Source organism: Colletotrichum acutatum (assembly GCF_030867785.1).
Source record: "Colletotrichum acutatum strain CBS 112980 chromosome Unknown BDZ83scaffold_160, whole genome shotgun sequence".
Lineage (NCBI taxonomy): Eukaryota > Fungi > Ascomycota > Sordariomycetes > Glomerellales > Glomerellaceae > Colletotrichum > Colletotrichum acutatum.
This window is the reverse complement of record NW_026849154.1, coordinates 46580-74141: the sequence shown is the minus strand read 5'-3', so window position 1 is coordinate 74141 and position 27562 is coordinate 46580. Positions and strand designations below refer to the sequence as shown.

The 27562-nt window shown below is 51.2% G+C and overlaps 13 protein-coding genes across 13 annotated transcripts; 6 read left to right on the top strand and 7 right to left on the bottom strand.

Moving 5' to 3' along the window:
* Positions 1 to 1731: 1731 nt before the first annotated feature.
* Positions 1732 to 3314, bottom strand: BDZ83DRAFT_119612 (uncharacterized protein). Its single transcript, XM_060501142.1, has 3 exons — positions 2775 to 3314; positions 2643 to 2718; positions 1732 to 2533 (listed from the first exon to the last, which is right to left on the bottom strand). The coding sequence occupies exons 1-3, from the start codon at positions 3164 to 3166 to the stop codon at positions 2060 to 2062; spliced, it is 942 nt and encodes a 313-aa protein (XP_060359077.1). The 5' UTR covers positions 3167 to 3314; the 3' UTR covers positions 1732 to 2059.
* BDZ83DRAFT_639727 (uncharacterized protein) lies at positions 3056 to 4193 on the top strand. The gene is given in 5 exon segments (XM_060509450.1): positions 3056 to 3709; positions 3727 to 3730; positions 3744 to 3751; positions 3775 to 3853; positions 3926 to 4193. The coding sequence occupies 5 exon segments, from the start codon at positions 3512 to 3514 to the stop codon at positions 4108 to 4110; spliced, it is 474 nt and encodes a 157-aa protein (XP_060359076.1). The 5' UTR covers positions 3056 to 3511; the 3' UTR covers positions 4111 to 4193.
* Positions 4194 to 5901: 1708 nt separating this feature from the next.
* Positions 5902 to 7361, bottom strand: BDZ83DRAFT_119020 (uncharacterized protein). The gene is made up of 2 exons (XM_060501141.1): positions 6789 to 7361; positions 5902 to 6719 (listed from the first exon to the last, which is right to left on the bottom strand). The coding sequence occupies exons 1-2, from the start codon at positions 7009 to 7011 to the stop codon at positions 6022 to 6024; spliced, it is 921 nt and encodes a 306-aa protein (XP_060359075.1). The 5' UTR covers positions 7012 to 7361; the 3' UTR covers positions 5902 to 6021.
* A 1225-nt stretch (positions 7362 to 8586) lies between these two features.
* On the bottom strand, positions 8587 to 9634 carry BDZ83DRAFT_118971 (uncharacterized protein). The gene has a single exon (XM_060501140.1). It carries the CDS (start codon positions 9421 to 9423, stop codon positions 8872 to 8874), a length of 552 nt encoding a protein of 183 aa, XP_060359074.1. The 5' UTR covers positions 9424 to 9634; the 3' UTR covers positions 8587 to 8871.
* Positions 9635 to 10480: 846 nt separating this feature from the next.
* BDZ83DRAFT_118863 (uncharacterized protein) lies at positions 10481 to 11191 on the top strand. The gene is made up of 2 exons (XM_060501139.1): positions 10481 to 10949; positions 11005 to 11191. Exons 1-2 carry the CDS (start codon positions 10687 to 10689, stop codon positions 11072 to 11074), a joined length of 333 nt encoding a protein of 110 aa, XP_060359073.1. The 5' UTR covers positions 10481 to 10686; the 3' UTR covers positions 11075 to 11191.
* A 318-nt stretch (positions 11192 to 11509) lies between these two features.
* BDZ83DRAFT_539783 (uncharacterized protein) lies at positions 11510 to 11956 on the bottom strand (the record flags this gene model as incomplete). The annotated part of the gene is made up of 1 exon (XM_060503390.1): positions 11510 to 11956. A coding segment is annotated over one exon (447 nt), but the record flags the coding sequence as incomplete, so codon positions are not given.
* A 456-nt stretch (positions 11957 to 12412) lies between these two features.
* BDZ83DRAFT_639706 (uncharacterized protein) lies at positions 12413 to 14161 on the bottom strand. Its single transcript, XM_060509449.1, has 2 exons — positions 13660 to 14161; positions 12413 to 13591 (listed from the first exon to the last, which is right to left on the bottom strand). Exons 1-2 carry the CDS (start codon positions 14121 to 14123, stop codon positions 12688 to 12690), a joined length of 1368 nt encoding a protein of 455 aa, XP_060359071.1. The 5' UTR covers positions 14124 to 14161; the 3' UTR covers positions 12413 to 12687.
* Positions 14162 to 16018: 1857 nt separating this feature from the next.
* On the bottom strand, positions 16019 to 16892 carry BDZ83DRAFT_590854 (uncharacterized protein; the record flags this gene model as incomplete). The annotated part of the gene is made up of 2 exons (XM_060506372.1): positions 16019 to 16516; positions 16563 to 16892. The coding sequence occupies 2 exons, from the start codon at positions 16890 to 16892 to the stop codon at positions 16019 to 16021; spliced, it is 828 nt and encodes a 275-aa protein (XP_060359070.1).
* A 5010-nt stretch (positions 16893 to 21902) lies between these two features.
* Positions 21903 to 22289, top strand: BDZ83DRAFT_590863 (uncharacterized protein; the record flags this gene model as incomplete). Its single annotated transcript, XM_060506374.1, has 2 exons — positions 21903 to 22091; positions 22176 to 22289. Coding segments are annotated over 2 exons (303 nt in total), but the record flags the coding sequence as incomplete, so codon positions are not given.
* Positions 22032 to 23414, top strand: BDZ83DRAFT_639688 (uncharacterized protein). Its single transcript, XM_060509448.1, is given in 4 exon segments — positions 22032 to 22106; positions 22136 to 22139; positions 22150 to 22151; positions 22206 to 23414. The coding sequence occupies 1 exon segment, from the start codon at positions 22398 to 22400 to the stop codon at positions 22968 to 22970; it is 573 nt and encodes a 190-aa protein (XP_060359068.1). The 5' UTR covers positions 22032 to 22106; positions 22136 to 22139; positions 22150 to 22151; positions 22206 to 22397; the 3' UTR covers positions 22971 to 23414.
* On the bottom strand, positions 23389 to 24460 carry BDZ83DRAFT_656863 (uncharacterized protein; the record flags this gene model as incomplete). The annotated part of the gene is made up of 2 exons (XM_060510910.1): positions 23389 to 23775; positions 24362 to 24460. 2 exons carry the CDS (start codon positions 24458 to 24460, stop codon positions 23389 to 23391), a joined length of 486 nt encoding a protein of 161 aa, XP_060359067.1.
* Positions 24461 to 24798: 338 nt separating this feature from the next.
* BDZ83DRAFT_118763 (uncharacterized protein) lies at positions 24799 to 25559 on the top strand. Its single transcript, XM_060501138.1, has one exon. The coding sequence runs from the start codon at positions 25265 to 25267 to the stop codon at positions 25463 to 25465; it is 201 nt and encodes a 66-aa protein (XP_060359066.1). The 5' UTR covers positions 24799 to 25264; the 3' UTR covers positions 25466 to 25559.
* Positions 25560 to 26090: 531 nt separating this feature from the next.
* Positions 26091 to 26888, top strand: BDZ83DRAFT_757341 (kinase-like domain-containing protein; the record flags this gene model as incomplete). The annotated part of the gene is made up of 1 exon (XM_060514885.1): positions 26091 to 26888. One exon carries the CDS (start codon positions 26091 to 26093, stop codon positions 26886 to 26888), a length of 798 nt encoding a protein of 265 aa, XP_060359065.1.
* Between the last annotated feature and the right edge of the window lie 674 nt (positions 26889 to 27562).

Genomic DNA, 27562 nt, shown 5'->3' with positions numbered 1-27562 from the left:
GATGCTAGTTGGAAGCGCTTTACAGCACAGACATAAGCCATAGACACCCGTCGTTGCTTGCTAAGATCAAATTCAACCAGCAGAAAGTGGCTGTAAGTAGGTAGCCTCAAGTAGCTTTGTGCGAGACCCTTGCACTATCCTCAGAGCTAGGCCTAACACGACATGCTGAATGCCCCAACGAGGTGGACTCCTTTGGTTCCTAGCGCATGGGTTCCGATGGGCAAAGTGTACATTATCGACTGGCTGCGACCCGAATCGATTACTCCAGAAATGACTTTTGCTTGGGATGGACGAACACCGAGGCGTCGCCATTGAACCATGAACCACATGTCCGAGATGGATCTCTTAACTTATCGTTAGCCGCACGGGGACGATGCTCCATCCAGTTTCCACCATCACCATCTGGAGAGATTTGTAGACGTGTCCTAGTCGGATTACATCTGAGTCTCACACAAAGTCAACGACGATATTGGCCTCCGCTTGTATCAAAGCCTCCCTAGGTACTTCTGGTCTCCCATCCAGACGGTAATCAGCGTAAAGAGGACGGTCAAAGTGCACATGCTGCGTAGCTGTAATCAAGGATAGCCGCAATAACTTGAGTGCTTGTAGGAAGTGGCGTCTAGAACTAACGAGCTTTGATGGGGGATCGAGCAATGCGTTTAGACGAACGGCAAAGCATCTTACAACGCACGAATCAGCGCCTAAGCTTACGTTCCTCGAGCCTTATTACCGAGTCCTCCCTTATAACTCACGAGCTAACGCAGTCATAATCAGCTAATAGGAAGATCAATGAACGCTTCTAGTTTCCATACAGGTCAGGCCACTCTCGTAGGGAACCTGCTCAAGCAGACTCCCGCGTGTGCGGCTTTGCTTGCGCAGATTGCTGCCTAAGCGGTTGTGCGCTTAAGCGCATTCCTGCGCAGGCGACTTTGCTTGAGCTCGTTTTCACGTGGGCGGCTCTGCTTGAGCGGAATCCTGCGCAAGCAGCTTTGCCTGGGCGGCATTTCTGCGCGAGCAGGCATGCCGAGGCAGTCTTCTGCGTACGCAGCTGATCTACTGACAGGTTTCATCAGGGTCACGCCTGCCCGAGTTGGGGCAGCCACAGCGCAAGCTCCCCACTCGACCCAAATTTGGGGCAGAAGTCCATCTCGATGAAGGGTAGTGAGCACTAACGAAACCGTCCGGAAAGCGACCCGACGCAGATTGTCTAGTTTCGGGGCCGCTCTGGGGTGTGGAGAGATGCTCCACGGTCTCCTCAGAATGGGAAAAGGACCCATCGCGGGCTGCAGTAACCATGTCAGCTACAAGGTCCATCATTGCTGGAAACAACAGTCTTGCCAAAAATAGACAAGCGTTGAGGCAGCAACAGCGAAAGCCGGCGAGTGATGCGACCCACGGCAGCACACTCACTCCTCTTCCACAACAGCGAGCGGGAATCGAGGCGACGTGCGCTCCTTCCAAAGCCGAAGGCGACAGGTTTGCTGACTATGGTCAGCTCGCCTGTGCGTGGATGTGTTTGACCTTATCTCTGAGGAGAAGCAGCGTGCGAGTTGACGACAGGTTGATTTGTTTGATTTGCACAATGTGGGCCGAGATGCTTGGGTAGCCGTAACCCAGTCCGCGCCGGAGGGCATCGGAGCCGGCGCAATGCCCTCATCTTGCGTTGATCCGTCCGGTCCTCTTTTCTGAACCGGTTTTGAACCATACATTCCCGGACGATGGAAATGCGCTCGACGGACACGATTGTGGTTCCCTAAGTAAGGGCATTGAGCTGTGGCTCACAGTTTAGATTGGCATCTTGAAGTTCGCTGTGTCTCTGACGCTAAACCTATGGTATTGGCTCGCGTCCCGACACTCTGATTTGCATCTCGTACCGAACGTCAACTTTCGATGAATTGTCACACGGCAGCCATCGCGCCATGTTGAAAGCCATCTGAATGTTAAATTCATGGTATCGTTTTTGTCGCCGACTGATGCGGCCACCATACACGCCCCCAGCCGCCAAGGCTAGAAAGCAACCATTTGAAAGCAAGGTCGAGCTGGTCGGCATCCTGTACTATTAAAGGAAATTCCCTTCCCGATGGAAATACAGAAGAAGATCATAGGGAAGTGAGCCTAGGCTCTTGATGGTTGTCTTGGCTTCTTCATCATCTAACAGGTCCTCATGTACCGCGAATATCTCGATGACAGCGTCCCGGAAACCTCGATCAGTATCGATGGTGGAGGTGTAGGCCTCGGTAGCCGCACATAAAAAATCATTCGGCTCCCAAGCCTGTGCAGCAGCATCCTTGAATTTGGCTACGGCGAGGTCCTTGAGACCATCAACGGCATACTTTTCTGCGATTGTATACACCTTGGCGTGTAGAAGGAGACAAGTTATGCTTTCAGCCTTGCTTGGCTCTAGCTCTGGCGATTGTAGAAGGCTGTCTGTGTAAAGCGATTGTCGGTAGTCCAGGAGGTAAAAATATTGCATCATCATATCGACGACGCATGGTTCGTCGTCTGGAAGGTGGATCGAGCCGTCGGAAGACTCCTGTATCGCCGCCTACATTAGTACCAGAGACTTTGCGCGCGAGGAAACACATGCGAACTTGGAGAGGACTACGGCATGCGGCAGCCAGGAAGTCAGACCGTGGACAGACAATAGCGCGGTGGACGGAGTAGGTTTTGGCAACGGAGGATATCGTCAGATCTGAGTAGATCCCGGTTGTGTAGAGCCTGGGATACTGTGAGCGTAAGGCCAATCAATAGGATGAATAGAAAGCGAGCTTCACCTCTCGAAAGATTCGACGAGGTCTTTCTGGGGTCGGCCGATGGAAGCCATCGCGGTTTGGGCCGGAACTGTCGCGGAGGGTGGAGCAGAGGCGGCCGCCGGTGATATGGGCTCTTCGTCTAGGAATAGCTCCGGGAAAGCTCTGCAAGCATAGGAGGAATGCTCGAATATCCTATCCTTCTGAAGTGACCGTAATATGGTAATTAAGCGTTCGGTAGAAAAGCCGGGGACCCGAAGACCGCGCTCGCGGACGACGGACGCAATAGCCTTCCGCTGGCGCAACCGACCGTGGTTAAGTCCAGAGAAGATAGCCTTGCAATCGGAGTCGCGATAGACACTAATTCTTTCGGATCGGGAGGGCTCTGCGTACACGCTGCGATCCTTACGCCGCATGTTGGCCGTAAGGACTCTCCAATAACGCAGAGCCGTTGCACAGGTGATAGGCCATAGTAATCGTCAGCCGACACTGCTAATAGACTGTCACCCATGCGATTGGGATGCATTTGTCGGGCGGTGAGCCGAGGCAGAATTGATATGTCCTGGGCGGGGTAGAGCTTTTCGGGAGCAAGCGCGGCCTCGTACCTTGCTTGAGGGTAATTCAGACATAAACGTTATCTTCCCAGTTGCATCACCCCGCGTCTCAAAAATTCCGAGAAACATGATAATTGCCCTGCAAGACTTCGCCACGTTCAACAACGTCCACTATCTTTCTTCCATTCTCCTCGAATCTCGCACATCATGTACCTACCCCTCGGTGTGGCGGCTCGGATCATTTGTAACCCCACTTCCGAATACGATGAGAATGTTGTCTCTTTGGCGGCTGATGGCCTATCCATCAGCCCGATGTTGAGGGGACTGGCATACGACAGAAGCCTGGGTTCATGGCTTAAGCAGTACTGGGGCGCCTTCAGGGCCTGGTTGTCCCAGCCACGTAAGCGACCGCTGCTCAGTTCCATCAGGAAAGCCAGCTTTGCTGACTCCGCTAACAGAACTCTTCAGAGATCATCGTGGCGATTGTATTTACTGTCGTGAGCATTGCCATACTCGGCCTCGGATTTGGCCCAGCCGGAGTGGGCACCGGTGAGTCGCTACGTCGATCCCTGCTGTTGACGTTCTTGGCCATCTCCAAGATAGCTAACTGCGTGGCGCAAGGAACTCTCGCTGCCGTTTTCCAGTCTTCTATGTATGGAGCTTTCACTCCTGCGGGAGGCCTATTCGCGACGCTGACAAGCATGGCCATGTTGGGAACGTTGATGCCATGGGCTGCTGTTGTTTCTGGGGTTCTTGCAACATTGGCTACAGGTATAGTGTGGGGATATGGTGTAGGAGGTGGTTAGTGCGCATACGAAGTGGATTCCCTGTCTGGCACCAAATGAGGCTGCGGTGGAGATGCACGATTGTGCATTGGTCTATGTTCAAAGGCACGATTTACCAATTCAGGCCAGGCATATCCAAGCCTGTAGAAATCCCCGTGAACTGACCTGGGCCCGTTTCATTCGATCCGCATCTGGATTCATCACTAAGCAGTACTGAGGAGGCAAGATCCATAAGTGGCTACAACCACGTGGTCGTGGACCGTTCTGACGATTTAGGCCAACCCCCCTGGGCTACATACACCCCGAGCGGATGCAAAGATGCGGACGCCTAAGCCTCTCTGATACAATTGGGACGCCTTTCGGTCTTTCTGGCATCTTGTCCCCTGAGCCTTGTCCCATGTCTCGTTCGGTCTACCCCTAAACGGCCATTCCAGAATGGAGGTACATAACGGAGGTGCTTTGATTCCAGAATGCTTAGAGATCGAGAATTGAGAAAACAGGAGTCCACCTCAATTCCAGAATGCTCGGGTTTCAAACTTGCAGTCATTCCAGAATCACGATGATTCCAGAAAGGAAGTACCCCATGGGTGTGCTGCGATTCTGGACTGCCAGTGATTCCAGAACGAGGGAATATCCCTGAGATTCTGGAATGGGGTGATTCTAGAATACCTGCAGCTTTGAGAAAACAGGAACACATCATGATTCTGGAATCAAGGTACATAACTTGAGAACCGTGTTTCTGGAATGAAATGATTCTAGAATCGGGCTATGAAGTACGTACAAGGAAAATTGTGCAGATACAGGCATACGCGAAAGTATTGGAGTGTTTGCCCAGGTTAGTCTGGACGTACCGAAGTGGTGCCTGGCATGGTTACATGCAACTTGTGTCATAACCACACCCTGCTGACAACGGTTTATTCTGTTTCAGAGCTGCAGTCCCATCCAGGGTTATTTCCAGAACCCGTAAACAAAATATAGTCTTTGCAAATCCTAAATGCATTCTTGGAATACCAGATTCAGCAGCTTTCTTTCACACTGGAGGAATTTGAAAGGGGCGGCGGCTAATGAAACAGCCCCTGCGCCGTCGATGGCTGGTCCCTCCGTGCAGCAACCCCGGCAAAGCTTTTGATTGGTTGCTCGCGGGTTGTCTTTCTGCCGCACTGCGCCGAATTGTTTGGCTGCCTCAACGGGGACTGCCGTTGTCGAAAGTCGTTCTGAGCCATACGATCTGGTGCCACCTGAGGACTCCCGCGAAGATTTAATTGGCTGGCCAGTCAGTCGAATCCGACACCAGTCTCCCCATCATGCAATGCTTAGCTAAGCTGACGTAGATTACGATCGCTGATTTCGGTTTGGGGGGATTCCTCTACGTGACTGTGTCGCGACGGCTCCCTCTGATACAGCGCCCCCCATTACTTTGGCCTCTTCAACAGAGAAGCGCTCATCCAACCCTTGGTCCGTTACCAGAGGCCCAAGGCTGCGACCCTTTTGTAGGATGGCCGGCGGGCAGCTGCCATTGGTTAAGAAGTCTGCGCAAGTAGTGTCTTCTCAACGCGGGACCCGCAGGCCATCGTTTTTGACGTTGAGGTGCCCGGCCCAGGTAGCGCTCAAGAGCGTAAGTGCAGAGAAAAGCGCAGCATGAGTCATCTACATAGGGTCCCAGCTGATTGATGTGAGCAAAAACACGATACATCAAAAACAGAATGAACGAATCCTACTTCGTGCGATCTCTTCTCGAGTTGCGTCACAGCGCCACGAAGTTCCGAGACGTATGCATCGATCCTTTTGCTCCATCGAGAAAAAGCAGCTGGCTGCATCCCGAAGGCGTCGAATGTCTCCGTTTTCCAGTTGACGATTGCAAGAATCCAATGATTTCTGTGGTGATCCGACATCTGATCTGCCGCATTGACGTTGATTGGCAGTACCATCCCGTCAAAAACCCTTGGCGAACGCGAAAGCGCCCGAGGTTAAGAACGGTTCTGTGAACCTCACAAGCAATGGATCTATGATCTGAAGTGTAGAGGTACAACACACTAACTGAAGCATGGCAAGGAACACAACGTCGTCAACATACCGTCCTGGACAAAATTGACCAAGCCTTTCTCTGAATTGAGCTTGGTCTCGGCACGATAACCAACCGACGTGGGCATGCTCGACTGCCCGGTCAATCAATTTCACGATGCTCTTCGAAGAAGGCTTACCGTTGGGTCTTGGCTCGGTGGCGGAGTCAAGATTGCGATTGGAACTGACGTCTATCATAGACGCGGTATCCAGGTCGGGGCCATACCTGGGGCTATGTTCTGTTGTTAAGTCAACGAAACACACGTCACGGGATGGCGGAATCAATCCGAGGAATCGCCTAGGTATCTCCACGATGTCGTGCGATGGACCGGGCAATCTGCGTTTCTCGGCACCCCTCCCTACTTCAAAAGATGGGATCGGGTCGGTTCGGCATTCTCTTCCAGCGGCACAATCATTTCGGGTCAAACTTGCGATGTTCTCTGCTGTCAGTGTCGAATTGAGAGGCACATCGGACGCTTCTTGCCTGCGAGTGACGGTAGAGGAAATAGGCGACAAGCGAACGAACAGAACGTCTGCTTCCACGGCGCCTGGCTTGCCAGTGACGGGTCCTAAGGGGAATATTGGTGTTGGTTAGGACAAATAGATCGGCCTAAAGCTTCAAGATTGGCCATGCTCACCGAGGCAACTGAGATGTCGCTCAATGGTCTCGTCAAGAAACTCGACTTCAGCCCTGACTCTGGATAGGGAGCAGAAGATCGCATCATCTAACGGTTGCTGCGAGTGACTTAACAGCGCCTTGACGCGCTTGAGAAAGAGAGGAATAGTAGTAAGGCTGTCTATCAAGTCATCGCATTCCTTCTTTGACGACATGGCTGTGGCGGCTTCGCAGACTATGAGCATCTCTCACAGGAAGAGGCACGGATTCTCCGTCTATGAATGAGGGAGGGTCTGATGCTGTACCATGAGGCACTGGGACAATATATAGAAACGCCGAATCCAGATGAAACCCTATGCCAATAATAGCCTTACGCCTCGTTTCCTCGCCTGACTTATCCCTCACGGCGCTTTGTCCGTCCAATGACAAAAGGTTCTGCGTGCTGGCTAAGCGCCGCCGTCTGATAGAGCTGGGTTGATGCCTTGTTGGTCTCCTTTTCCTCAAGTAAATCCAGCTGCCTTGTTTTGCTATATTTCTCCATCGAGTGCATGCGCATAAAGCTTTCTTGCTATGTGGCGGCGCAACTCTTTTCGGACTTGTCGATGTGATAATCCTCGGAAGCATGAGCGGTATTCTATTTGGACATGACTGACAAGAGCGGCGCTCAAGCAAGGACCGGGATCCGCAACACTTGTGCGTTGTCTGCTCTCCATGCGGCGGCGAAGCCTCCCTGCGCGGTCAAAGAATGCATATACAGCTCGACGCAGTTGGGCAGAGTCCTTCATCGCACCAAGTTTGACATACTTGTAGGTCATCTCGGCTGGTATTCTCAGCGTGGAGGCCGTAATGGTTCTCTTATCATAACTCTTTCGATGCCCTGGCTGAGTTGATGTTATTTCGTCTCGAGGACGTCGGCTATTTCGCCCGGGTTTGCTTTGAGAGGCATCAAGGAGGTGAGTAAAGTTCTTCACTGGAGAGCCATGTTAGTCAGATGGCCGACTTGCGAGGCGCTACTCACCTTCATAGGTGCCGAGATAGATCATATCGTCGTCGATTCGTTCTTTGGTGGGCTGGTACTCGACCGTAGTCAGAGGCGCCGTATTCGGCTTGACTATCGTTCGGATCGTCGTGTCAGCTATCGGAAGTGCTCGTCAAAAACGGCTGGTGAAATCAGACGTTCAACTGTGAGTGAGGCCTTCAAAGGCGAGCAATCCTTGGTGGAGATGTAGGCGCGTGATAGGCAGTGAGCTTTCAACGCTCTGGCCTTTGGGTGCCTTAGGCAAAGAGATGCAAGTGTATCAGTGGAGTGAGGCGGCGGCGTTGCTACCTGATGAAAACGCGGGTTACGTCAGCGCGGAAAGTCATCTTCGGCTTTCTAGGTATCAATCAGAACAGCAGGGATACTGGGGCGGCAAAAGTCACGTGAAAGTATACATGGGCGCAGTAAAACGTGGAAATGAACTACCGGTCACAACTTGGATGTCCAAATCAAGTAGATTGAGTCTGCAATGTGCCGTTCCTAGGCTTCCTCGATAGAGCTCATTTACCTGGCGCTTCTCAGCAGAGAAACAAAATTTAAGGATCCCCATGAATTACTTTACGATCGTTTCCACCAAAACAACAAAAGAGCCGATGGGGGGGCGAAGGATGGATGAACACCGCTCGCTCGAATTTCTGCCTGATCGATTTTCAAGGGCGTTTGGCAGAATAACAATGCGAACCGACACGCTGCCTCTACGGGAAACAAGCTTCCAAATGACTGAACGGGAAATTTTTCTATTGCACAAACGAACAGAGGACGTATCTGGAATGACACAGAAAATGTCTCGTTAGCATATCGTATTTTTTTGTTTGGAAACGGTGCTTGCGTCCAACTGATTTTTAAAATGTATTTCTATTCTCTCGATCCGCATGCATTCTAACGTGACTAGATACCGCGATCTATATCGGGCACAACCTTCTGGTCTTCAGCCTTGCAACTAACTGAATCGATGTGCAACGTCGAGTTCGGCTGGCCAATGTTATGTTTTGAACATAACAGAGGGTATTGCATCATCTTGAAGATTGAGAAGCTGCCCGACTAAACAACTCCCACGATAGACCGCTTAACTAGACTGGAGAAGTCTGGTGACAGGCTGGCCCTTGATGCGGACACTGGTGCGTGCTCCGCCGGGGTTGGTGAGACGGACGTTACTAAGAGAAGGGTTGCTGAAGTTGATCTTGGTAGTTCCTCCGGAACGAACGGCATTGGTACGAGCGCCAAAGTTGAGAGAGATTTGCGGGTTCGCAGTTGCCCTACGGCCCGCTCCGACGCCGAGGGGGAATTGCTGGCGGTAGGTGAAAGTTCCCTGGGCGAAGCCGGGGCCCTCGGTTGCGACGCGGCCGAAGCCAGACAGGGATGCGTCGCCCTCCAATTCGATGGCCGCCTCTCCCGCGCGAGTTACGGTAGTACCGACGTTAGTGATGGTGCCTTCGACCACGGCGGTTTCGGCGGCCTCAGCCCCGGTGAGGGCTGCATCGACGGAGACCTCGACCGTGGCGACCACTTCGGCAGCCTCGAGGATCTCTATAGTAAACTCGATGAGAGCAATCGCGCCGAGGATCAGCTGGGCCTGGGCAGCGGCGATGAAGAGCGCAAGGGGAAGAAAGAATCTCATTTTTACAAGTTTCGTAGAGGAAAGAGTGTCAAGGAATTCAGGAGCGAACGTATACGTTGTGTGGCAGTGAAGCAGAGAGCTGCAAGATTGAATGAATGAGTCTATCAGAAAGCGACAGACATTGTGGTTTTATAATAATCTAACGACCGAGTCGTCTACGGTCAGTTCCATGAACTTACTCCATGAGAAGCCGCCGGATATGCTGGAATAACTCTCTTTGACTGATGGTTCATCTGGGACATGGTTATCCTTGGCGGCAGGGTCGAATCCTCCAGTGTAGGAAATACCAGATAAACGCGTAAACCCAATCATGAATTGAGTGAGAAGGCACTTATCCCGGGATTACAATTTCTTCTGGTTTGATCAGTTGCCTACTGCCCCGAAAGGAAAGTCTCGCTGCGTTCCAGCGGAGTTCCAGTGGACTACTTTAGCGTACACAATGGATACGAGAGTAAAATCATGTACCGATAACTTTCTGCTCTCGGCTGCCGACCGTATATTGCAAGTTCATGCTCTCTAAGAGAAATCGTCAGAATGTCGGTTTTCTTTCATTAAAATACTATATAAATATTAAACCTAATTCTAGAGTTTACCGGAGTGCCCGTCTAGGTTTTCAGGAAACGGTCTCTTAGCGGGGTTGGACTTGGACGGACAAGTAACAGAACTTACTTAGGCAAGGAAACCCACCGCACGGCGCACACAACTTTACGCAGAATCCCGAGGCTGATCGGAGTCTATTCACGGTGTATAATTTACCTGCTTTGACTGGTTTGTGCCTCAAAAAGAAGAAGAAGAAGAAGAAGAAGAAGAAGAAGAAACTGTGGGAAGCTGCTGCTCAGACCTGCAGCTAACATCACATGTTTGTGCCGATCATTGTGGAGGCTCAACCACGGTAGTTAGAATTTGCAACTGACAGCAAAGCAGCTTGTAATATCTCTTTTAGACATGATTAATACTCGCGCGGAACTTTACCTGCTTTTGAATCACCTCAGCACGGACTGGCCGATGTCAATTATATTATGATGGCCAGCCTCGAAGCTGTCCGCCTCGGATTGCGAGTCACTCCACAGATTATACGGGCTACAGACAAAACTTCACGGTGCATCAATCTCAAATGACTTCCCCTGAAGTAGTGACTGTGAGACTATAAGAAGAAGTCGTCAGCATCGAAACTTGACCAATACTATCGCATCCAGCATCAGTTCACCTTCTCAGTCCTACATTCGCTTCCTTACATACTGGCCGCAAGACTTATCCATCACAATGCATTTCGCCTCAGTTGCCGTAAACTTTCTCGCCTTCCTTGCTCCGGCTTGGGCATACGAGGTTGCCACAGACAAGTGCTGCCAGTCCCAGCTTGAAGCGTGCCATAAGCAGGGTGCGAACGCTTGCATGTGGACCAACGCCGCCATCTGCGTCGACAACCCGAAAAACCGCGTTCCAGTTGACGATACCTGCCTGAAAGCATGCCCTGACGCCACTGTCAAGAACCCCAACGGTTTCCTCTACAAGTTCCAGAAGCACGGGTACGTACGACTGACATAATTACGCCTGTCATGCTTCAGCTGACCATTCTACTAGTGCTCCCGCTGGTGACTGTGTCTGCGGCAATCTCAACCCTAACCTGAGCAAGTATTGTTACGGCGGTTAAGCTCGCCACGGAGTATCAATAAGCCCTTAGGATCGCTGAAACCTCGGAATTCCGACTTCGCTCTTGGTAGTCTCTCTAGTGTAAAACACACAATTTACGTACAATTCTTTTTCCCAAAAATCTTCTTGAATTTCCCACGTCTTTGATGCATGCTAGTCAGGTGATATTTTCATGACGCCGATTCCAGAACCCATGACCTAATGTCGTACATAAAAGGAACCGTAATTGCCGGCCAGCAATTACGCCTTGTTTACCACACCTAATGACTGCATTTTCAATTGTTCATCTCTCCGCTGGGCAGCTATGCACCGCCGCTGGATGCCGTCCTTGTTCCCAAAGCTGGGGTTTCCATTTTGCCGGGACGAGGTCGATTTCCGTTATGCAAGTGTCTGATATCGTCACCATGATCCAGAAATGCATCACAAATACCAGCTCACCAGAAAGCATGTCTTTGATGACATTGCAAAAGTATATCATTGCTTCCGCACCGCTTGCGTGTAAGCAGATAGGTTTCACAAGCTCCGGATGGTCTTGCAAGCTCGCAAGGTCCGTTGGTAGAGGTGTCAATTTTGACTCATGCAGTTGGTCATCGTTCGAGCTAACTAGCATGATCGTGCTTGCCTCTCGCTCGATTGACGTGATAGCGAATGGGTACGCAGCTTTACGGATACGGACCAAGAGCGCTTCGAGAAAGGCTGCGGCGCGCGCAAGTGACTTACGAGCCTGCATGACTTTGCACTCTGTTCTGTGCCGATTCCAGTCGGATCGCTGGCAGGCGCGACCGCAAAAGAACGTGCGTATCGCGGGTCCGTCATCGTAGGCCGGCGCCCCACAGCAACCCGCACACCGACGTGCTACTGGGTTTCGAGAAGCGCTGCATAAGCTGCCTTTGTAGCATGAAGGAAACAAGGCGCTGCTGGAAAAGTGCTTGGTCCATAACTTGGACACCACCCTGGAACGAAGTCCCGTGTTGGGTTAGCGGTACACCGATATTTTTGGCATAACAGTGTGCCTACCGTACCACTACGAACACTGAACTACCACGAATATCATACTGGTACGAAGAGTTGAGGTCCTTGGATAGCCATCTTGTACGATTATGTTGCACGAATTGCCATACTGGTACGAATAGCATTCCGGTACGAACAGCATACCAGTACAATAATTTTAAGGCACCGAATTGCCATACTAGTATGAATAGCATACTGGTATGAACAGCATACTGGTACAAACATTTCAGGTAGCATACCAGTACGGCAGCTTTGGGTACTGTTTTATTATTGGTATGCTTTCCGCACCTTAAAGTTCCGGTACTGTCTTGCTTTTTCGTCCCCAGTATCACGGGATCGCGTGCCAGGGTGGTGTCGAGGGTGTCGCGAGTCTAAGCTTCACCCAAGCTGGGTCTCCTACTTCGAGCTGGCGGTAAATATCTCCTTCGCATAAGTCACGCTGTGTACTAGAGTCTTAGATGTGAGACATCTTTATATGTTTACTTTTTTTATTCCATGCGACAACTTCTGAATCTCATAGGAACAATCCTATGACACAGTCACCTATGACGGTGCCATTGTTGACCACGGTGGCCATAAACCACAGGTGCGCCTTGCGCTTATTCACACCTCGTCGTTGGCCGGCCATTTCCCATCGGCTCCAGAAGCACGCCTCCTGACTTCGTTTGGAGTCGGCCTCCTCCCCGTCGCATCCCGCGCAGATGGTTGTCTGTCAGTATTGGCCCGACGTGCAGTGTGATCTTTGGCCGTCCATGAATCCCGCGGAACCAGAGTGGCGGTACCCATCTCAGTGTTTGACACCGCCCCAAAACGACTGCAATAACGATCTGTCGATATCTGTCGAGCAGTTTCGTCCGTAAAAGAGCCGATCCACTGCGCTGAGCCGTTCGTAGATGATGCCTTCTTGACGTCAAAGAGGTCTGCCAAGGTGGTGATAACTACTTGGTCGCTTTCGACGTCTGCAATTAACTCACCAACCCGATATATTTTCTGCTGGGCAACTGTCTCAGAAGCCGCTTTACAGACCTCTAGACACTTCTTCGAAGCCTTGAGGTCCTCCTCCAACCGCGATTTCTCGCTTTCATCTTGACTTGTCCCGTTCCGAGGCAAGGACGCTAAGCGCTCATGCAACCGACCGATGGTTTCCGAGAAGTTATCCCGGTTTTCGTCGAGTGTTCGGCGTATCATCAGCTGTGCTTCGAATCGCACCTGGTCGTTTCCACTAGTAGTCGGGGGTAGTTGTTGCTTCAGAAGGTCCCCATCGCTCGCCAAGGTCTCAAGATAATGCTGCGCATCCTCACAGATTCGCAGGCATCGCTCTGTGACAACCCGCTCATCCTCCAGGTCTGTGGTCATGCCAGAGGCATCCACGCTGCCTGCAACTTCCGTAGTCAACCCGTCCATCTTTTCGTCGATACGCTGCAGTCGAACGTTGAGGCGATAGATGGTATCCATGATCATCTCGTTGTATTCCTCGAGGACTTTCTGGGAAGCTTTAGATGTCTGCCTAACATGATGTAAGCCACTGCAAAATGAGACTCGAGTTGACGCAAATCGGCAGGATGGGTAACCAACATGGTGATTGTGCCGAGACCTATCGAGATCGTTTCTTTGTAACCCGACAAAGCGTCCAAGAAATCGTTGATGTCGCCCCGCATGAACTCCATTTTTGCCCAATCTCGGAAGCCCACTTTAGACTTCCCGCTGAACACCTTCATGGCTTTCTCGAAGTCGTTACATAACTGGCTGCATCGGAGAATAGGGTCTTTAAGAAGGACCATCATGGCGGATTCTGTTTCGACGACCTTGTGTAGCGCATCTAGGATCCGTAAGAAGGCCTCGAGCTCTGCCTGTAGTCGAGACAGGGTTCTATCCCGACCTTTGTAGCGATTGACAGTCTCGACAAGCAACTTTACAGACTGAGCGGCTGTCGTGAGTAGCGCAAGCACAGATGTGGTGATGCTTAAAGGGTCCGCCATGCTTGGAAAACGTTGCCAACATAGTACCGCATCTGCTTGCATTGGCCGCCTCGCCGACATACCTTGTGGCCGGCGAAGTCAATGGATAAGCAGTGAATTTATGTTCGAACTCGGGCCCCTTTTCTGCAATAGGCCACACTTTGGTTGGCGCACTTAGCGCCGCGCCCAGCCTAGTTGTGCCGCGGAGGCCGTGTGGGCATTACCCCGCAAGTGATACCTCTACGGAGTACAAATTGGCGGGATGCCATACATACTGATCGTTCTTTCTGCATGAAGGTTGCGCAGGGGGGGATTCAACCTTGTGCTCCTCCAGCGCTTAAGCACCTCAAGCATCTCGAAAGTTCCCGTTTTTCGTGATTAATCTCCTCGATTGCAGGTCTGGATTTGTTGATATCCAGACCACAGTAATACGGTGAGGATGGTACGGTCTTGGTGATGACGAGAGTCAATTGTTCTACATTGACTTCGTGAGAAAGAGGGAGTTCTGAAGGTGGGCCGGCCAGCCGCCGAGCAATCAATCGAAGGTGACCCTTCCTGCCACCTGGCTCGCGGGATTGTACTGCCAATCCGATTGGTGCGTTATGGGCAGTACCTTGCATCGGGCAGATGATGGCGCCAGAGTCCTGCGCCTCAGCTACATCGATAGAAGTACGGTTGGTCTTTTCTGGTATCTTGACCACTGCCCCTCTTTTCGCTCACCATTCTCCTCCTCTACTGCTTCTGTCTATTAACCAGATCTATCAGGTCTCTACTATACCTAGAGCAAAAGTTTGACGGGTACGAATTGCCATTACTGTCTTGCTTCTTCGACCCCATGTTTTCTCAACCACGTCACCTACCTATGCTTCAATCGTTATCTCAAGCATCCTGCCTCTGTCTCACTGCAATCGCCTGTACTCGATTGAAGTCTGCGCTGAAAGGGACGGTCGCTCAACTACAGTGGTTCAACGTCAAGGTAGCAGCTGTTTCTTATCTAGAGGTATGCTCAACTAACCTTGAGCAGGCAAGCAGTTCCCAAACCGTGTCAAGAACCGTCGTCAAAGGAGTGTCCATCGCATCTCACGACACGACGGATCCGAATACTCCAATCTCATCTCGAAAAACCCTTGTTTACAGCCGGCGCTGCCGCTGGCCACCGCGCCAGTCTCGGCGAAAGCAACATCAGAGGCTCACACACGCCATCCAGAGGGCTGTCGGAAACGACGCCAACACCCAGATGCCCCCAGCTCATCCGCGAAGGAGCGCACTTTGAAGAGATCACGACAGACTGCTCGCCGTCGCCAAGAAGAGACGATCGATTGGATAGCATACGGGGCCGCAAAGGGGCCGATGCCGCGGCAATAGTTTGAGCAGAGCTGGAGCATGGAGCGTCTTCTTGCGGGGAAGATGTCTTCCTCAACTCTCAGTCGCAAGCAATCAGTGTCTGGTTCTGCTAGCTCGGTAACGCCTAGCGACCAGAGGTTGAGAGAAGAGAAGGCTGATCCATTCAGTGACCCGCGATACAAAAACGTACTTGCAACCCAAAGAGGCTTCATGGACAAACCCTCCCAAGACCCAACAGAACCAAGCATATCACAGAGACACTATCACGCGATTCTCTGTTTTGTGATAACATCCTCGATTTCATCTGTCGCAAGGTTGTACACAGAAAACGGAGTTAGGTTTATGCAAGGTCTAAATCTACTGATCGTCCCCTTTACGGAGCTCATTACTACCTAAGGCGCCACGGAGCTCGATTACTTGACCGAAAGCATGAAAAAAGGGTGGGAGCATTCGTCAGAACCACTTCCAGAGCCTCTTCCATGTTTGACACAGTTTCCAGATGGCTCGAAGCTCCTCGTCCAAAGACCGCTCCTTATCTTTGCCGATACTCAAGCACGTCGATGTCCCACTCCGTGCCGTCTCGCAATCGATATTGACCAGACACTATGTCTTCTCTCCAAACGTAAGCCTGTCTAAAGGGTGATCATGCGTCCAGGATCAAAGATTCGTGCCGCAAACTCCTGGACAGCCTCGAAGGCCATGAAATTGCAGCTTTCACTCTGCAAATGCTCCGTGACGGCTGCTAATGTGCTAAACTCCCTGGAGCAGCCGTGTTTCGGACAGTGGTAGAGGCTCTGCTGGTGTTTGGGCGATTTGAGGTGTTGGTTCAACGACTCGAGGCTTGCAAAGCGACCGCTGCACAGGGAGCAATTGAAAGTCTTGGTGACGGGATCCCAAGATTCCGTAGTGGCCTCGAAAGTGACCTCCACAGCCCACTCTTGCAGTCGTTTCGTGAGCACGCCATTTGGATCACGCTGTTTGGCCGCTTGAAAAACTCCAAGCCGAGTTAATGGTGCTTTTTCGCATGCTCCCTCCTCTAGGTGATGAAAAATGCCGGCCGCAGTCACGTATGATTTGTGGCAAAAAAGGCAGGATGCGTTATTGCCGCGGTGCGCTCTGCTGTTGCGATGCTACACAAGTTAGGCCGATTTTGTGATCTATGGTTTAGTAACGAACCATCTTGATGCTATTCGAGTCTTGGAATGTTCGGTCGCATGGATCGCAGTAAAAGTGTTCATTCACTTCATGCTCCCTAAGTGCATCTTCGTCATCTAAAACCTCAGAGCAAGAGTCGTAGTCGCAGTAGTACTCGGGTTCGTCAGAAGATGAATCCGCCCAATGGTTCAGCGCAGTCATGTGCTGTTCGATGGCTCGTTGGTTGTTGCAATAACGGTCGCAAGTGTCGCATTCGAATTCAGGAGCCAGGTGGGACTTGGCAGCCACATGCTGATCGCGAGACCTCCATGAAGGCCATGTTTGGAGGCAGGTAACGCAGGCAAAATTCATCGCTGGATTCGTATAGTTATATGATGGTGGAACAGGAAAGATGGTTTTTCATATAATTGTGAGAAGAACGTGTGGAAAGATGCATGATATACATTCAGTCGGTACTGTATTTGGGGGACATCTTGTGTGGCAAGCGTGCCGCGGACAACTCCAGTCCAAAGTGCGTCGTAGATCGCTTCGTGCTTGGTCGTAAAAAGCGTTACGCCCGCAATGTTGAGACATGCTGCCCAATTATCTTCGGGTTCGCGACGGGGGCTTAGTTGGCCTCCTGCAGCTGCAGCATGCGAGACGACGATGATTGCAACAGTCAAGCGCTGTAATTGACGCGGAGTTTCGAGGTTAGAGGGCGCGGTTCTGGCAGCACCATATCGCGAGCAGATCTGTTTGCCATCCACATCACAGTACCCCAGATCGTTGGTGAATCCAGAAGACGATGCGCGAACTCAATGACTACTTGTCCAAGGGTGCAACACCAGGAAAACAGGTGACTGCTACTGAGAAGCCGAATGCTGGCATACAGATGCTAGCACACAGATGCTGACAAACAGAGAGCATGTTAGGTAAGCGCTGCCAGCGTCTGTGTGGGCTCCTCTGGTTGCATAGACGCTGGCACATCTATGCTGGCACATCTATGCTAGCACACAGGTGCTGGCATACAGATGCTAGCATAGATAGCACACAAAGTAGGCGCTGCCAGCCATTGTGTGGGCACATTGATGCTAGCACACAGGCGATAGCATACATTGGCTGGTTCTATTTTGGTAGGCCAGCTCCGCGCTACTCGGTCCATTCCAATTCCGCTCGTCCCGTGCTGGCTGATCGACATGGTTTTTACTGCGGCTCAAGATGTGGCTCGGGTCGACATATATACATGGCACATGCCCCCCCAATTTATCCACTTTCTTTATTCTGGGGCAGCAAGGTAGAACACAGCAAATACTTGCCGTACTCGACAAGTGTCCTCAGAGACGTGAGGCAGAAAGAATTCTATGGAGCGAGCCAGGGGGAATGATCGAGTATGCTTCCAGCTTTCGAGCGCACATTTGGTTCAGCCATGATCAGACTCAGTCGAGGCACATGTTTTTCTCCCCCGTTTACGACAGATTATCACGGGATCGCGTGCCAGGGTTCGTCAAGGGTATCGTGACCTATGGCGAAGCTGTGGCCCCTTTTGTGCAGCAACGCGCCGTTCGTACAGCGCGATCTCTCTGTTTTCCTCTTCGCGTTGCGTCTTGTATCTAGCATTGACCCTACGGGTCATGCTTTACACACGGATTATCGCATGGAACTGGATTTCTCAGCGAAACGCAGCACACTTATGAGTATATACTGTATGCTTCTCTTTCTGCACACATTCTCATTGGCTAGGAAGGCAAAAACTGCCTAGTGAGCCTCTTCACACATCTAATGAGGGTTGTCGATCTGCAAACAAACTGTTGGGTCGAGTTGGCGCATGGCAAACGCCCGCAACGAGCCATTGATGGCTACATGAGTTCTTCCTCCCACTAATGCGCGGAGGCGTATAGACAGTATGAAGAATCGGAAATACTATGTACTTCGTGGGGCAAATCAAGAGAATCAATGTCTGTTCCAAAGACAAAGCAAGATGTGCACAATACTGTACAACCCGCGGGCCAAAACCCGCGTGCTAGAACCAGCGTGCCAAAACCTGCGTGCTAAAACCCGCGTGCCAGAACCAGTGTGCCAGAACCAGCGTGCTGGAACCCGCGTGCTGGAACCAGTGTGCTAAAACCCGCGTGAGACGCAGACAGTCGTCTTGATCCGTTCGTGGCATTGCAGCGTAAAAGACTGTTTGTGATGTACTGTATGGAATGTAGGCGACAAAGTCAAAATCAATTCTTACCAGCACGAGTCCATTCTCCATTTTGCTCCCCTTAACTGCGATGTATTCCGTGGTCGGTGAGCACTGTCTTTCCCGCTCGCCTCATCGCGTCGCAGACCACGTCCGTTGGCAACGACGTAGCCAAACTGTGCGTTCAGACAGCTTAGCACTGTGTGCATACTGTAACAAGGATCATCTCCTGAGTTGCATCGCAAGAATGCATTGAGACCCAGCGGTGTCTCTGGAAAAGTGAGGGTCGTAACTAGACTACGTACCTAGCATTACTTCTGCGGTTATCTGCTGAGTTATGGGTTAAGGCATGCGTATATGATAACCGGCTCCATTGCAGGTTTTGGAAAGTTGGGTTTGATTACACTTTGCCAGCTGTGGTCGTGACCAGTGGATGACATTGCACATGATGCGGCCAGCCTGGACAGCGTAACCGGAGACCGTCAGCAACACATCAATCTTCAGGGTCGGACAGTTTAGTGATGAAAGTACTTGATTTTGAGAGAAGTAATCAAACTGACAAGGTACCGATCGGGTTTCGTCCACATCTAAATCCTCGCTGGCAAGTACTGTAGACGCTGACTCGAAGTATCATATCCTTTCTGTAAGCAGTCGCTCAAGGTCTTGCCACGGCGAGTCTGTCAGAAGCGCGGAGGGGACAGTGTCATCAATGCCCACGCAAATCAAAGTGCTTACGTTGTGCACCAGCTCCGTAAAAGGTTGGGCTCTACAGTAAGCAGAAGACGGCTCGGCGACCCCGCGGCAAAGATAACTCCATGGTTCACACAGGATAAAGTCGTACGGTACGGTACATACAGCCCGGCGCATCGGTCAGGGCCTCTAGTGATGACTCAGCCACAGGGGAATTGTTCCAGCGAGTCTGATTTTACAACATTCACGGTCCTTTCGGCTCCGAGATGGGTCTACTGATCACAAGGCTAGACCGTACGAACCCAAAACGTCCGGAATGGCAATTGCAGGTGAAACCAGATATTTTAACATGCAGGGATAAAGGCCAAACCCCGTTCGCCGGCTGTGGAGTCCCATTCTACTCTTCACCCATCAATCGCTGCTGTTATTGCTGGAAGCCCATCCGATACTCTTCCATGGCGCCGCAAACTGCTGTTTGCACCAAGCTTCACCCAATCGCTTTCGTTGACTGATTCTCATCATTCAGCAACGTCCAGAATAAGTGTCAGCAGCGTGAACGGCAGTCCACAATCAAGCACCTCCAGAATCAACATTAGGGGCGGGTTTTGGCTGTCCGAAATATCACGACATCTGGCTTGGTCAAGGACAGGATCCATAGCTGGCCCCAGACTCTGGGAGCTACTCACGTTGACTGACCTCATGTTTTGCAAATGGTCTCAATGTTTGAGAAGCCCAACACTGGTATGATGGGCCTTCCTAAACCTCTGGCAATGGCCGTGGCAGCTTGTTTGCAAACAAATTGTGGGGTTGGGACAGTGTCAGTACGAGTTAGGGCACTTCATCGAAAGCTACTCGAGGTATCCATATTTGACTTCAACAGCCATCATTACCCACTATCAAGCGTGGCGGACAGTACATAGTGAGATCAAGTCTAGGTCTAGCTCGTGTAGGGTCGAGCTCAGAAAGATGGAGTCGTCTACAAAGAGGAAGCAATATACTCGTTACAGTACTATCGATACAATCCCTTGCTGGTGTTTGGCCTGTGCCACGCACCAAACTAGTCATGGACTGAAGCAATCTGAGCAAACACCTTTGAGCATGATCCGTATGCAACGTAAAATTGAAGAACGCGATCGAAGCCAATAGAAGCCTGTGTTTCGCATTACGACCAGCCTCTGATTATCCCAACCACAGCGACGTGAGGAGAGGTAACACTTCTTGCCGTAGGCCTGCCTCATCATGAATCACGAAACGCGCACCGCTTAAAGTAGCTGATGCGAAACTGCAATTTGCTCATGGATGGAGCCCAGCGGTGCGTTTGTATAGATTTAGCGGGAATGTTCTTAAGAGTCTGGTGCTTTGCTGGCTATCGTGTACCCAAGCATCCACGTTCTGGGTTCGGAACAGCGGTCAAAGTTCACGTCACTAGACCGCAATCCCTTTTGCGGACTTCATTGCACATCTTAGATCCAGGATCCTAGGCTTAGCCGGGTCACTGGCACATGAGCTGGCTGCATGGCCAGATAAGACTCCGCTCCCGGATGTCAAACAAACAAGGCTAACCCACTGAAAGCCGAATACCTAAGGATCAAGCGCGACACCCACTTCGCTCTCTGTATTATCTACAATAATCATTTTTCAAGTTGCTTGTTCAGAATTTCGTTCTCGCTGCTGCACTTGGTTTCTAAGCAGTTAATAGCAGTGAGCGCTCGGAGGTGACTTGCTAGTGAGTGCGACGCGTTAAAGCGCCCTTCCGGCCCGGTGTGGGCGTCAACTTGGCCCTCACCTCGTACGGACACAGGTCCCAGATCCGGTGTTTGTACCATCAGGAGCCATCTCGGTCGGTGCTGCTCTGAACGGCATACATGTCCCTGCATACTGTCACGCGCTTTTTTATTCAGTTGCTAATACAAATATCGACCAGGGACCTGTTGGCTAACTTGGAGGAACACAAGTCTGAACCCCTCTGTTCCGCACGGAAATGTATCTGCGTTTTGAATCACGGCCAGTGACTCACAAGGCAAACTACACCATCACAGTGCATCATGGCCAGGCAGTCACCCAAGATTAGCGTTCTGACACGGACCGAGGTTCCCTCAGAGCGTAATTCCCGACTGCAGCGCAGACGCTGCCCCAGTATTGCGAAAGATTGCAGCTTAAGGACTGTGACCAGAAAAGGGAGGGATGGGATGGGTGCAATTGCAGTAATGATGCATCGTGGTCTTCACAAATCACACACGAACGTCTGGAATGTTACTGCTCAGGCCTTGAGCGAAAATCCTTGATTCCAGGCAGTCGTGGTCTGTGCGAAGCGCTGCCCAACTCTGACAGCCAATGAAAGCCTGGCATCCACCCACCAACTCCCCTTATGGGTACTTAATAGCCTACCTCCTCCCAATATGAGTGCCTGTCAAGGCGTGTCCTGACAAAGCCATGCCACAGCGCCTACAACCAGACCGTTTCAATCGTCGCAGATGGTCATTTCTACCACTACTCTCATCGTTACCATGGCAGCGTCGCCTGTTTGCTCTTCCTCTCCCGACAAATACCGGTCACAGTTCCTCTCCCACGACGAATACATAGAATTGCGAAACTCTGAGGACAAGCATCTGCATGATGAGCTCGCTTCCATCCGATGCTCCATCGACAACGTCAAGCGTGAGTTGAAAGCCGACATTAAGGAGCTTAGAGACAACGTCACAACCCAAAATCAGCGTCTTGGGCGTCTCGAAGACCAGACCCAACGTCTCGAAGACCAGACCCAACGTCTCGAAGACCAGACCCAACGTCTCGAAGACCAGACTCAACGTCTCGAAGCCGAGGTTCGCCAGTCCCAAGCCTATATGCGCAATAAAGGATTGAAGAATCCAACCCTCCCCATCAGACCTGTTGTTGTGTATCGCCCCGGACATGGCATTCTCGAGCCGGAACCCTCACGATTTCCTCGAAACGCGGACGATTTTTACTCCTTGAGGGACCCGCAAACTGATCGGCACCGGTCCATGCTGGCCTACCTTGCCGTCTTCTACGACGTCCAACTTAGAAGTGCTAGTCATTTGCCTGAAGAGGAAAGCAATAGCGACGATAGTGACGACGACGAAATCGTTCTCGAACACCCTGACCTCGTCGTAGAGAAGTTGGAAGACATACTCGGCCTGAATGAAGATAAAATTACCAAGTTCAAGGAGAGAGCTTTGCAAATGGCATCACGAGCGCCATCGAAACCCATCAAACGCTCCCAAATATCCTGGCCTGAAGATGGACCTATTCCTGGTCCACGCCGACAAAGACTCGAATTACGTATCACTGCCAAGGAAGAGCCATACTTTTACGATCCCGAACGCCCGAAGAGTGTTTCCTCTGAAGGCTTAACCAATGCACGTGTCGGATGGGGTACACGTTCAACGCCTTCCTCGCAACGGGCACGAATACAGTGGTCTCCCAAGCCGGCGCGGGTGTCCCAGCCACCCAAATCTGAACCAGAGCGACCGAAGTCTGCGTCTAAGAGTACCGCGGCTGAGTCAACAGACACCGATAACGATACACATGTGTTTACGAACTCGCCGGAACGGTGATCTCAGAAGAAACGAGCGGTTGAAACCAGTGGCCCATCAGCCAGGCGGATATTGTACCCCCTAGGGTGATATACAGTTGTCGACTGAGTACTTTCTACGATTGAGCGCAGAATGGCAATAGTCAGGTCCGCACGGGCTTTGGGTGTATGGGAGGAGGTTTGCGAGCAGATCTAGGACGTGTGTGAAAGGAGCCGGACTTGACTGAGCTGTCTTTTCAGTGATAACAGCTTGGCTTTCGGCTTTTTGGCACCGCGGTTACCCTTAGGTATATACTGACATTCGCCTCTTAAGCTACTCTACGTAGTACTTCCATCGGGATGGGGTGCTCCGATACGCGACAGGATGCCAACCAGCTCGACCTGGCCTTTGAATGTTTGCTTCCTAGCCTTGACGGCTGGGTGCTTGAGTGATGATCGCATCAGGCACAGAGTAGAATGATACCAGGACTCAGATATCTAGATGGCCCTAAACATCCCATAATGACTTTTTTGAGATAGTTCATCGGAACCGACGTTCGGTACGACATGCGAACCAGAGTGTCAGGACACATGTGAGCACCACAAGTTAACACTGGCTCGAAATGCATGACAAACATCCAAAACACGGGCAAAAACTCATTGCCCTTACTCAGAGGATCACAACAGACATGCCAGATACTAGCCGATGTGTGAATGGTGGACCACTGCAGTAGGTACCGGTTTGCAGGAGGTCGCCTGCCAAGAATTTCAGGAAGTGGGGCACAATACTCATCACCATCCCTGTCTGTTGCAGCATCTGTGGAAGTGTACCAGAGGTAAGAGTCACACTGTCCAAGTTGGTTTTTTCTGAGCATCTGCGCAAAGTCGGCAAATGGTTTGAGCAGTGGACATCGGACGCAGGCATCGATTCAAGCGCCCAGGGGACCGCGGCAAAGGAGAGTAGTCGACGAGCGAGGGGGGAAATTCTAGTAGGAAACAATCCGGAAACAATCCGGAAACAATCCGGAAACAAGGCGATGCCAGAGGACCCATTCAACATATGATTCGCTTCAATACGGCGCAATCAAGGTTCCGCTGCAAAATGATTGCGTATTCGTAGCCTGTCAATTGTGTGATTGGCTTGTTGGTTTCAGCAGTTCAATCGGTATGAATGCAAGGCATCGTGGCGATAAGAGTCGGCCATATCACATTTTACGCGTCAGGGCAGGACATGGGATTTTGCAAAAATATCATCCCCTTGTTCACGCCCATCCCTTCCGTCGGACTACTGGCTACACAGCTTGGAATGTCACGGGCCGTTGACAGAGGGAACCGCAAAGAACTGAGATCCATGGAGGAGTTGCGTATCTCTCTAACCGATCAAACCAGTCACGTCCTCCCCTAGTTCATGCACGTAAGTAAGAGTTCACATACTGCGTCGAACCTGCTGGACTTGGCCTGGTCCTCGGCCAGTAGAAATGCTGGAGGGTTAAATGCAATGTGACCAACATGCAGGAAGTGGCGACCGGCCATAGCCACTAGAATCCAACAGGATGATCCACAAGCCTGCGCGAGCTTTTCTTTATGAGGAAGTAGATCTTGCTTGAGGAAGTAGATCTTGCTTGAGGAAGTAGATCTTGCTTGATCGAGAGAGAATGTCTTCCTACGAAACAGAACTGGGAGGTCTTTCGTGGCGGCCGTTAATCTGCTTGGCGTGGCGCTAGAAGCAAAGCATCTATTGGCTCAAAGTTGGAGGGCTGGGAGCAGCGTAGGAAACAGACATGCCAACCCCCAACTCCAGGTCCTAGATCGACACTCTGGTTGGCCAACTTGCGGTGGGGTGTACTTCGGGAACAAGACCGTGCCTATCCCCCCTGTGAGACACTTCTTCACGTTGGCTTCAACTCTCTACGTAGTAAGCGGATGTCGGCGACGAACAACCTGCAATGAGGGGTCGGATAAGCCCGTAGGTAGCATCGTCGAGGACGCACTATGTATTTGTGATAGATGCTCAATACTTCACAGCTATGTCTTCACAGGCAGGTACCCTGACCCCCCGCTCAGCCAATGAGCTCAGTTGGATTTAACGCGCCGACGCGTCTTGGATGAACAAGACGATGTTGGTCTGTAGCCAAATGTAGTCATCCCAAGCTAGAATGGCTCATGTGCCTTCCGTTGGCCCATCCCACAGTACGACTATATAAGACTCTTGCACATAATTCTTCCTGTTTGTGTCACCCTTTCATATTCATCCATTTTTAAGAACCCCCATCTGATTTACATCAAGTGAGTTTGACTGAAAATCACTGCTGACGAACAGGAAGCTGACGACGTAGAATGTGCACCCAGATAACCACCAAGACCTCTTACACGGGTTGCCCCGAAACGTGCAACACAACCAGCACTTTCCTCGCGAAGTGCTCAGCCGCAATCAGTTCGGGTACAACTTGCCCAAATCCAACATCATCTACCACCGGCAAGACTACGTCCAGGGTTCAGTGTCCCCAACATCGAGACGAAGGCTATAGTCAGCGATGAGTCTCCCGACTCAAACATCGTCGGACAGATGGTTTCCCATATAACGAGATTGTGTGAAGGAGATGCGGGTTCGCTGAAGTAGTTGGCTTCGTATTTTTTATTTTTTTTATGCACGCGACTTCTCCGAGGATTGCCTGGCTGACGAAGTTTGGACTATCTCTATGCTGGGCTTAATTCCCATCATTACCCTACACATAACAATAGTGCCACCAGTCATTCGCTAGATAAGCACAACAATCCATACCAAGACCCCTGATGGCTTTTGTCCCTAAATTGCACCATGGGCTTTTGTTAACGAGGCCTTGAATGTCTATTGAAGCGAAAGCGTAACGGCTATCTTGAAATCGATGCCGGTCCTTCCACTTCTCAATAAATACTAAGTTTAATGTTGTTGTCAGACACGTAGGCATCGCCTAGACTGAGTTGGGTCGACGGACGAGTACTACCTATACCGTACCTGAGCAACCCCCCCCTCCCCACGGCTGCGGGGGAACGTAGCTTCACCGCCTCCAACCGCGAGGTGCCCACACAGGAACCGCATCCACATTAACCCTCTTAATCCTCTGCCCTTCCACCCAAACCGCCGTAAACAGTCAAACATCATTGCTCAAGTCCCCGCCCTACAATGTCCGACAACCATCCAAGGCCGAACATGGTTCCCCATACGAGCGATGGCCACAACGATGAAATACCATCTTTGAATCAAAAGGGTGACTTCGTCGCGATAGGCTCAACATCCTATGTTGAGCGTTTGCCAAATGGCACCATCATCAAGACGGCCTGGCCTGGAGGCGACCGCGCCCACCAGCGACGCCGCGAAATCGCTACAGAGGCCGAGATATACGATCGACTTGGTGAACATCCTTGCTTAGTGAAAAAGAAGGCTTGGAACCCAGACGAATACGCCTTAAGCTTGGAAGATATGCCCAACGGAACGCTCAAAGACTTTCTGGAGTCTCACACGGATGTGCCGGTGGAACAGCGACAGCAATGGGTAACTGAGGCGATTGAGTGCGTCAAGCTTTTGCACAGTTCGACTGTTCTTCATTGCGACATTGGACCGCACAATTTCCTCCTGGATGACAGTCTCCGTCTCAAAATCATCGACTTTTCTGGGTCATCCGTCGACGGCTCCCACACTGAGATCAGCCCTGGGACTCGATACGCAGCCCCTTTACCGGACCGCTCCTTACAGTCGACCCCAACAGTCAAAAGCGACCTTTTCAGTTTAGGATCAACGATTTACTACATTATGATGGGCAAAGCTCCATTTCAGGAATTTCAAAGCGGAGAAGTTCGGGAGATGTACAACAACCGAGAATTTCCAGACTTGACTAGCGTACCCCATGCAGGTCTTATCTTAGGCTGCTGGTCCCAGAGTTTCGAGTCCGTAGACGGGCTGCTTTCTTTCTTGGACATCTGACCAAAAGATGAAGACTTTGTGTCTTGCAAACTCAGGCCAAATGGGGGTAGTGTCTGGATGCATCGTGTAACTAGAGGTGTTGGATTCTGAGCAGTAGGCAGAAAAGTGGACATAGAAGGCGGTAGCTGCCCATTGGAGGGCGACTTTTATTCTCGCCGGGCTGACGGAGTCGCTGGCATGTATTGGCTGCTGGAACTGGAACACGGCAGTGTTCTAGCGAAACAGGGAACTCCGAAAGGCACAGAGATACACATGGTCAATGCGCAAACAACCAGAGGATGGTAGCTTGTCCACTCTTGTTTCGCGGGGAGACGGCTAACCGGACGGGGCACGGCAGGATGATTCCTCCATTGAAGTGGATCGACATGGGTTAGACGGAGCCTGTCGGTGGTGGGCCGGTATGCCTTGGTATAGGTGAAATGGATCTTATTTTTATGGTTCTCTCTGAATCGATTTAGAGATTAAGCCTGAATGAATCGCCGACTGTCATCTGCTTGCATATATTACATTCCATTAGTTACTCTAGGTTCCCCTCAATCTTCCGGTATCGTCCTCCTACGAGAACACTTCCTAGGAACCTCCCTGATTCATCTTAGGTCAGATTTCAGCCTTAAGCCATGCTGCTTTGCCTGCATTATGTTCTGGAAGAACCTATTGCTGGTTTTACTGCGACC

Coding starts and splice junctions, on each gene's coding strand:
- BDZ83DRAFT_119612 (XM_060501142.1), bottom strand. CDS start 3,166: ATGCGGCGTAAGGATCGCAGCGTGTACGCAGAGCCCTCCCGATCCGAA. Junction 2,719..2,774: donor CTCGTCGAATCTTTCGAGAG/GTGAAGCTCGCT, acceptor ACAGTATCCCAG/GCTCTACACAACCGGGATCT. Junction 2,534..2,642: donor ACTCCGTCCACCGCGCTATT/GTCTGTCCACGG, acceptor GCGGCGATACAG/GAGTCTTCCGACGGCTCGAT.
- BDZ83DRAFT_639688 (XM_060509448.1), top strand. CDS start 22,398: ATGCTGGCCTACCTTGCCGTCTTCTACGACGTCCAACTTAGAAGTGCT.
- BDZ83DRAFT_119020 (XM_060501141.1), bottom strand. CDS start 7,011: ATGCTCATAGTCTGCGAAGCCGCCACAGCCATGTCGTCAAAGAAGGAA. Junction 6,720..6,788: donor GCGACATCTCAGTTGCCTCG/GTGAGCATGGCC, acceptor TATTCCCCTTAG/GACCCGTCACTGGCAAGCCA.
- BDZ83DRAFT_639727 (XM_060509450.1), top strand. CDS start 3,512: ATGTACCTACCCCTCGGTGTGGCGGCTCGGATCATTTGTAACCCCACT. Junction 3,854..3,925: donor CCCAGCCGGAGTGGGCACCG/GTGAGTCGCTAC, acceptor GCGTGGCGCAAG/GAACTCTCGCTGCCGTTTTC.
- BDZ83DRAFT_118971 (XM_060501140.1), bottom strand. CDS start 9,423: ATGAGATTCTTTCTTCCCCTTGCGCTCTTCATCGCCGCTGCCCAGGCC.
- BDZ83DRAFT_118763 (XM_060501138.1), top strand. CDS start 25,265: ATGTGCACCCAGATAACCACCAAGACCTCTTACACGGGTTGCCCCGAA.
- BDZ83DRAFT_118863 (XM_060501139.1), top strand. CDS start 10,687: ATGCATTTCGCCTCAGTTGCCGTAAACTTTCTCGCCTTCCTTGCTCCG. Junction 10,950..11,004: donor TACAAGTTCCAGAAGCACGG/GTACGTACGACT, acceptor CCATTCTACTAG/TGCTCCCGCTGGTGACTGTG.
- BDZ83DRAFT_639706 (XM_060509449.1), bottom strand. CDS start 14,123: ATGTCGGCGAGGCGGCCAATGCAAGCAGATGCGGTACTATGTTGGCAA. Junction 13,592..13,659: donor GGTCTCGGCACAATCACCAT/GTTGGTTACCCA, acceptor ACATCATGTTAG/GCAGACATCTAAAGCTTCCC.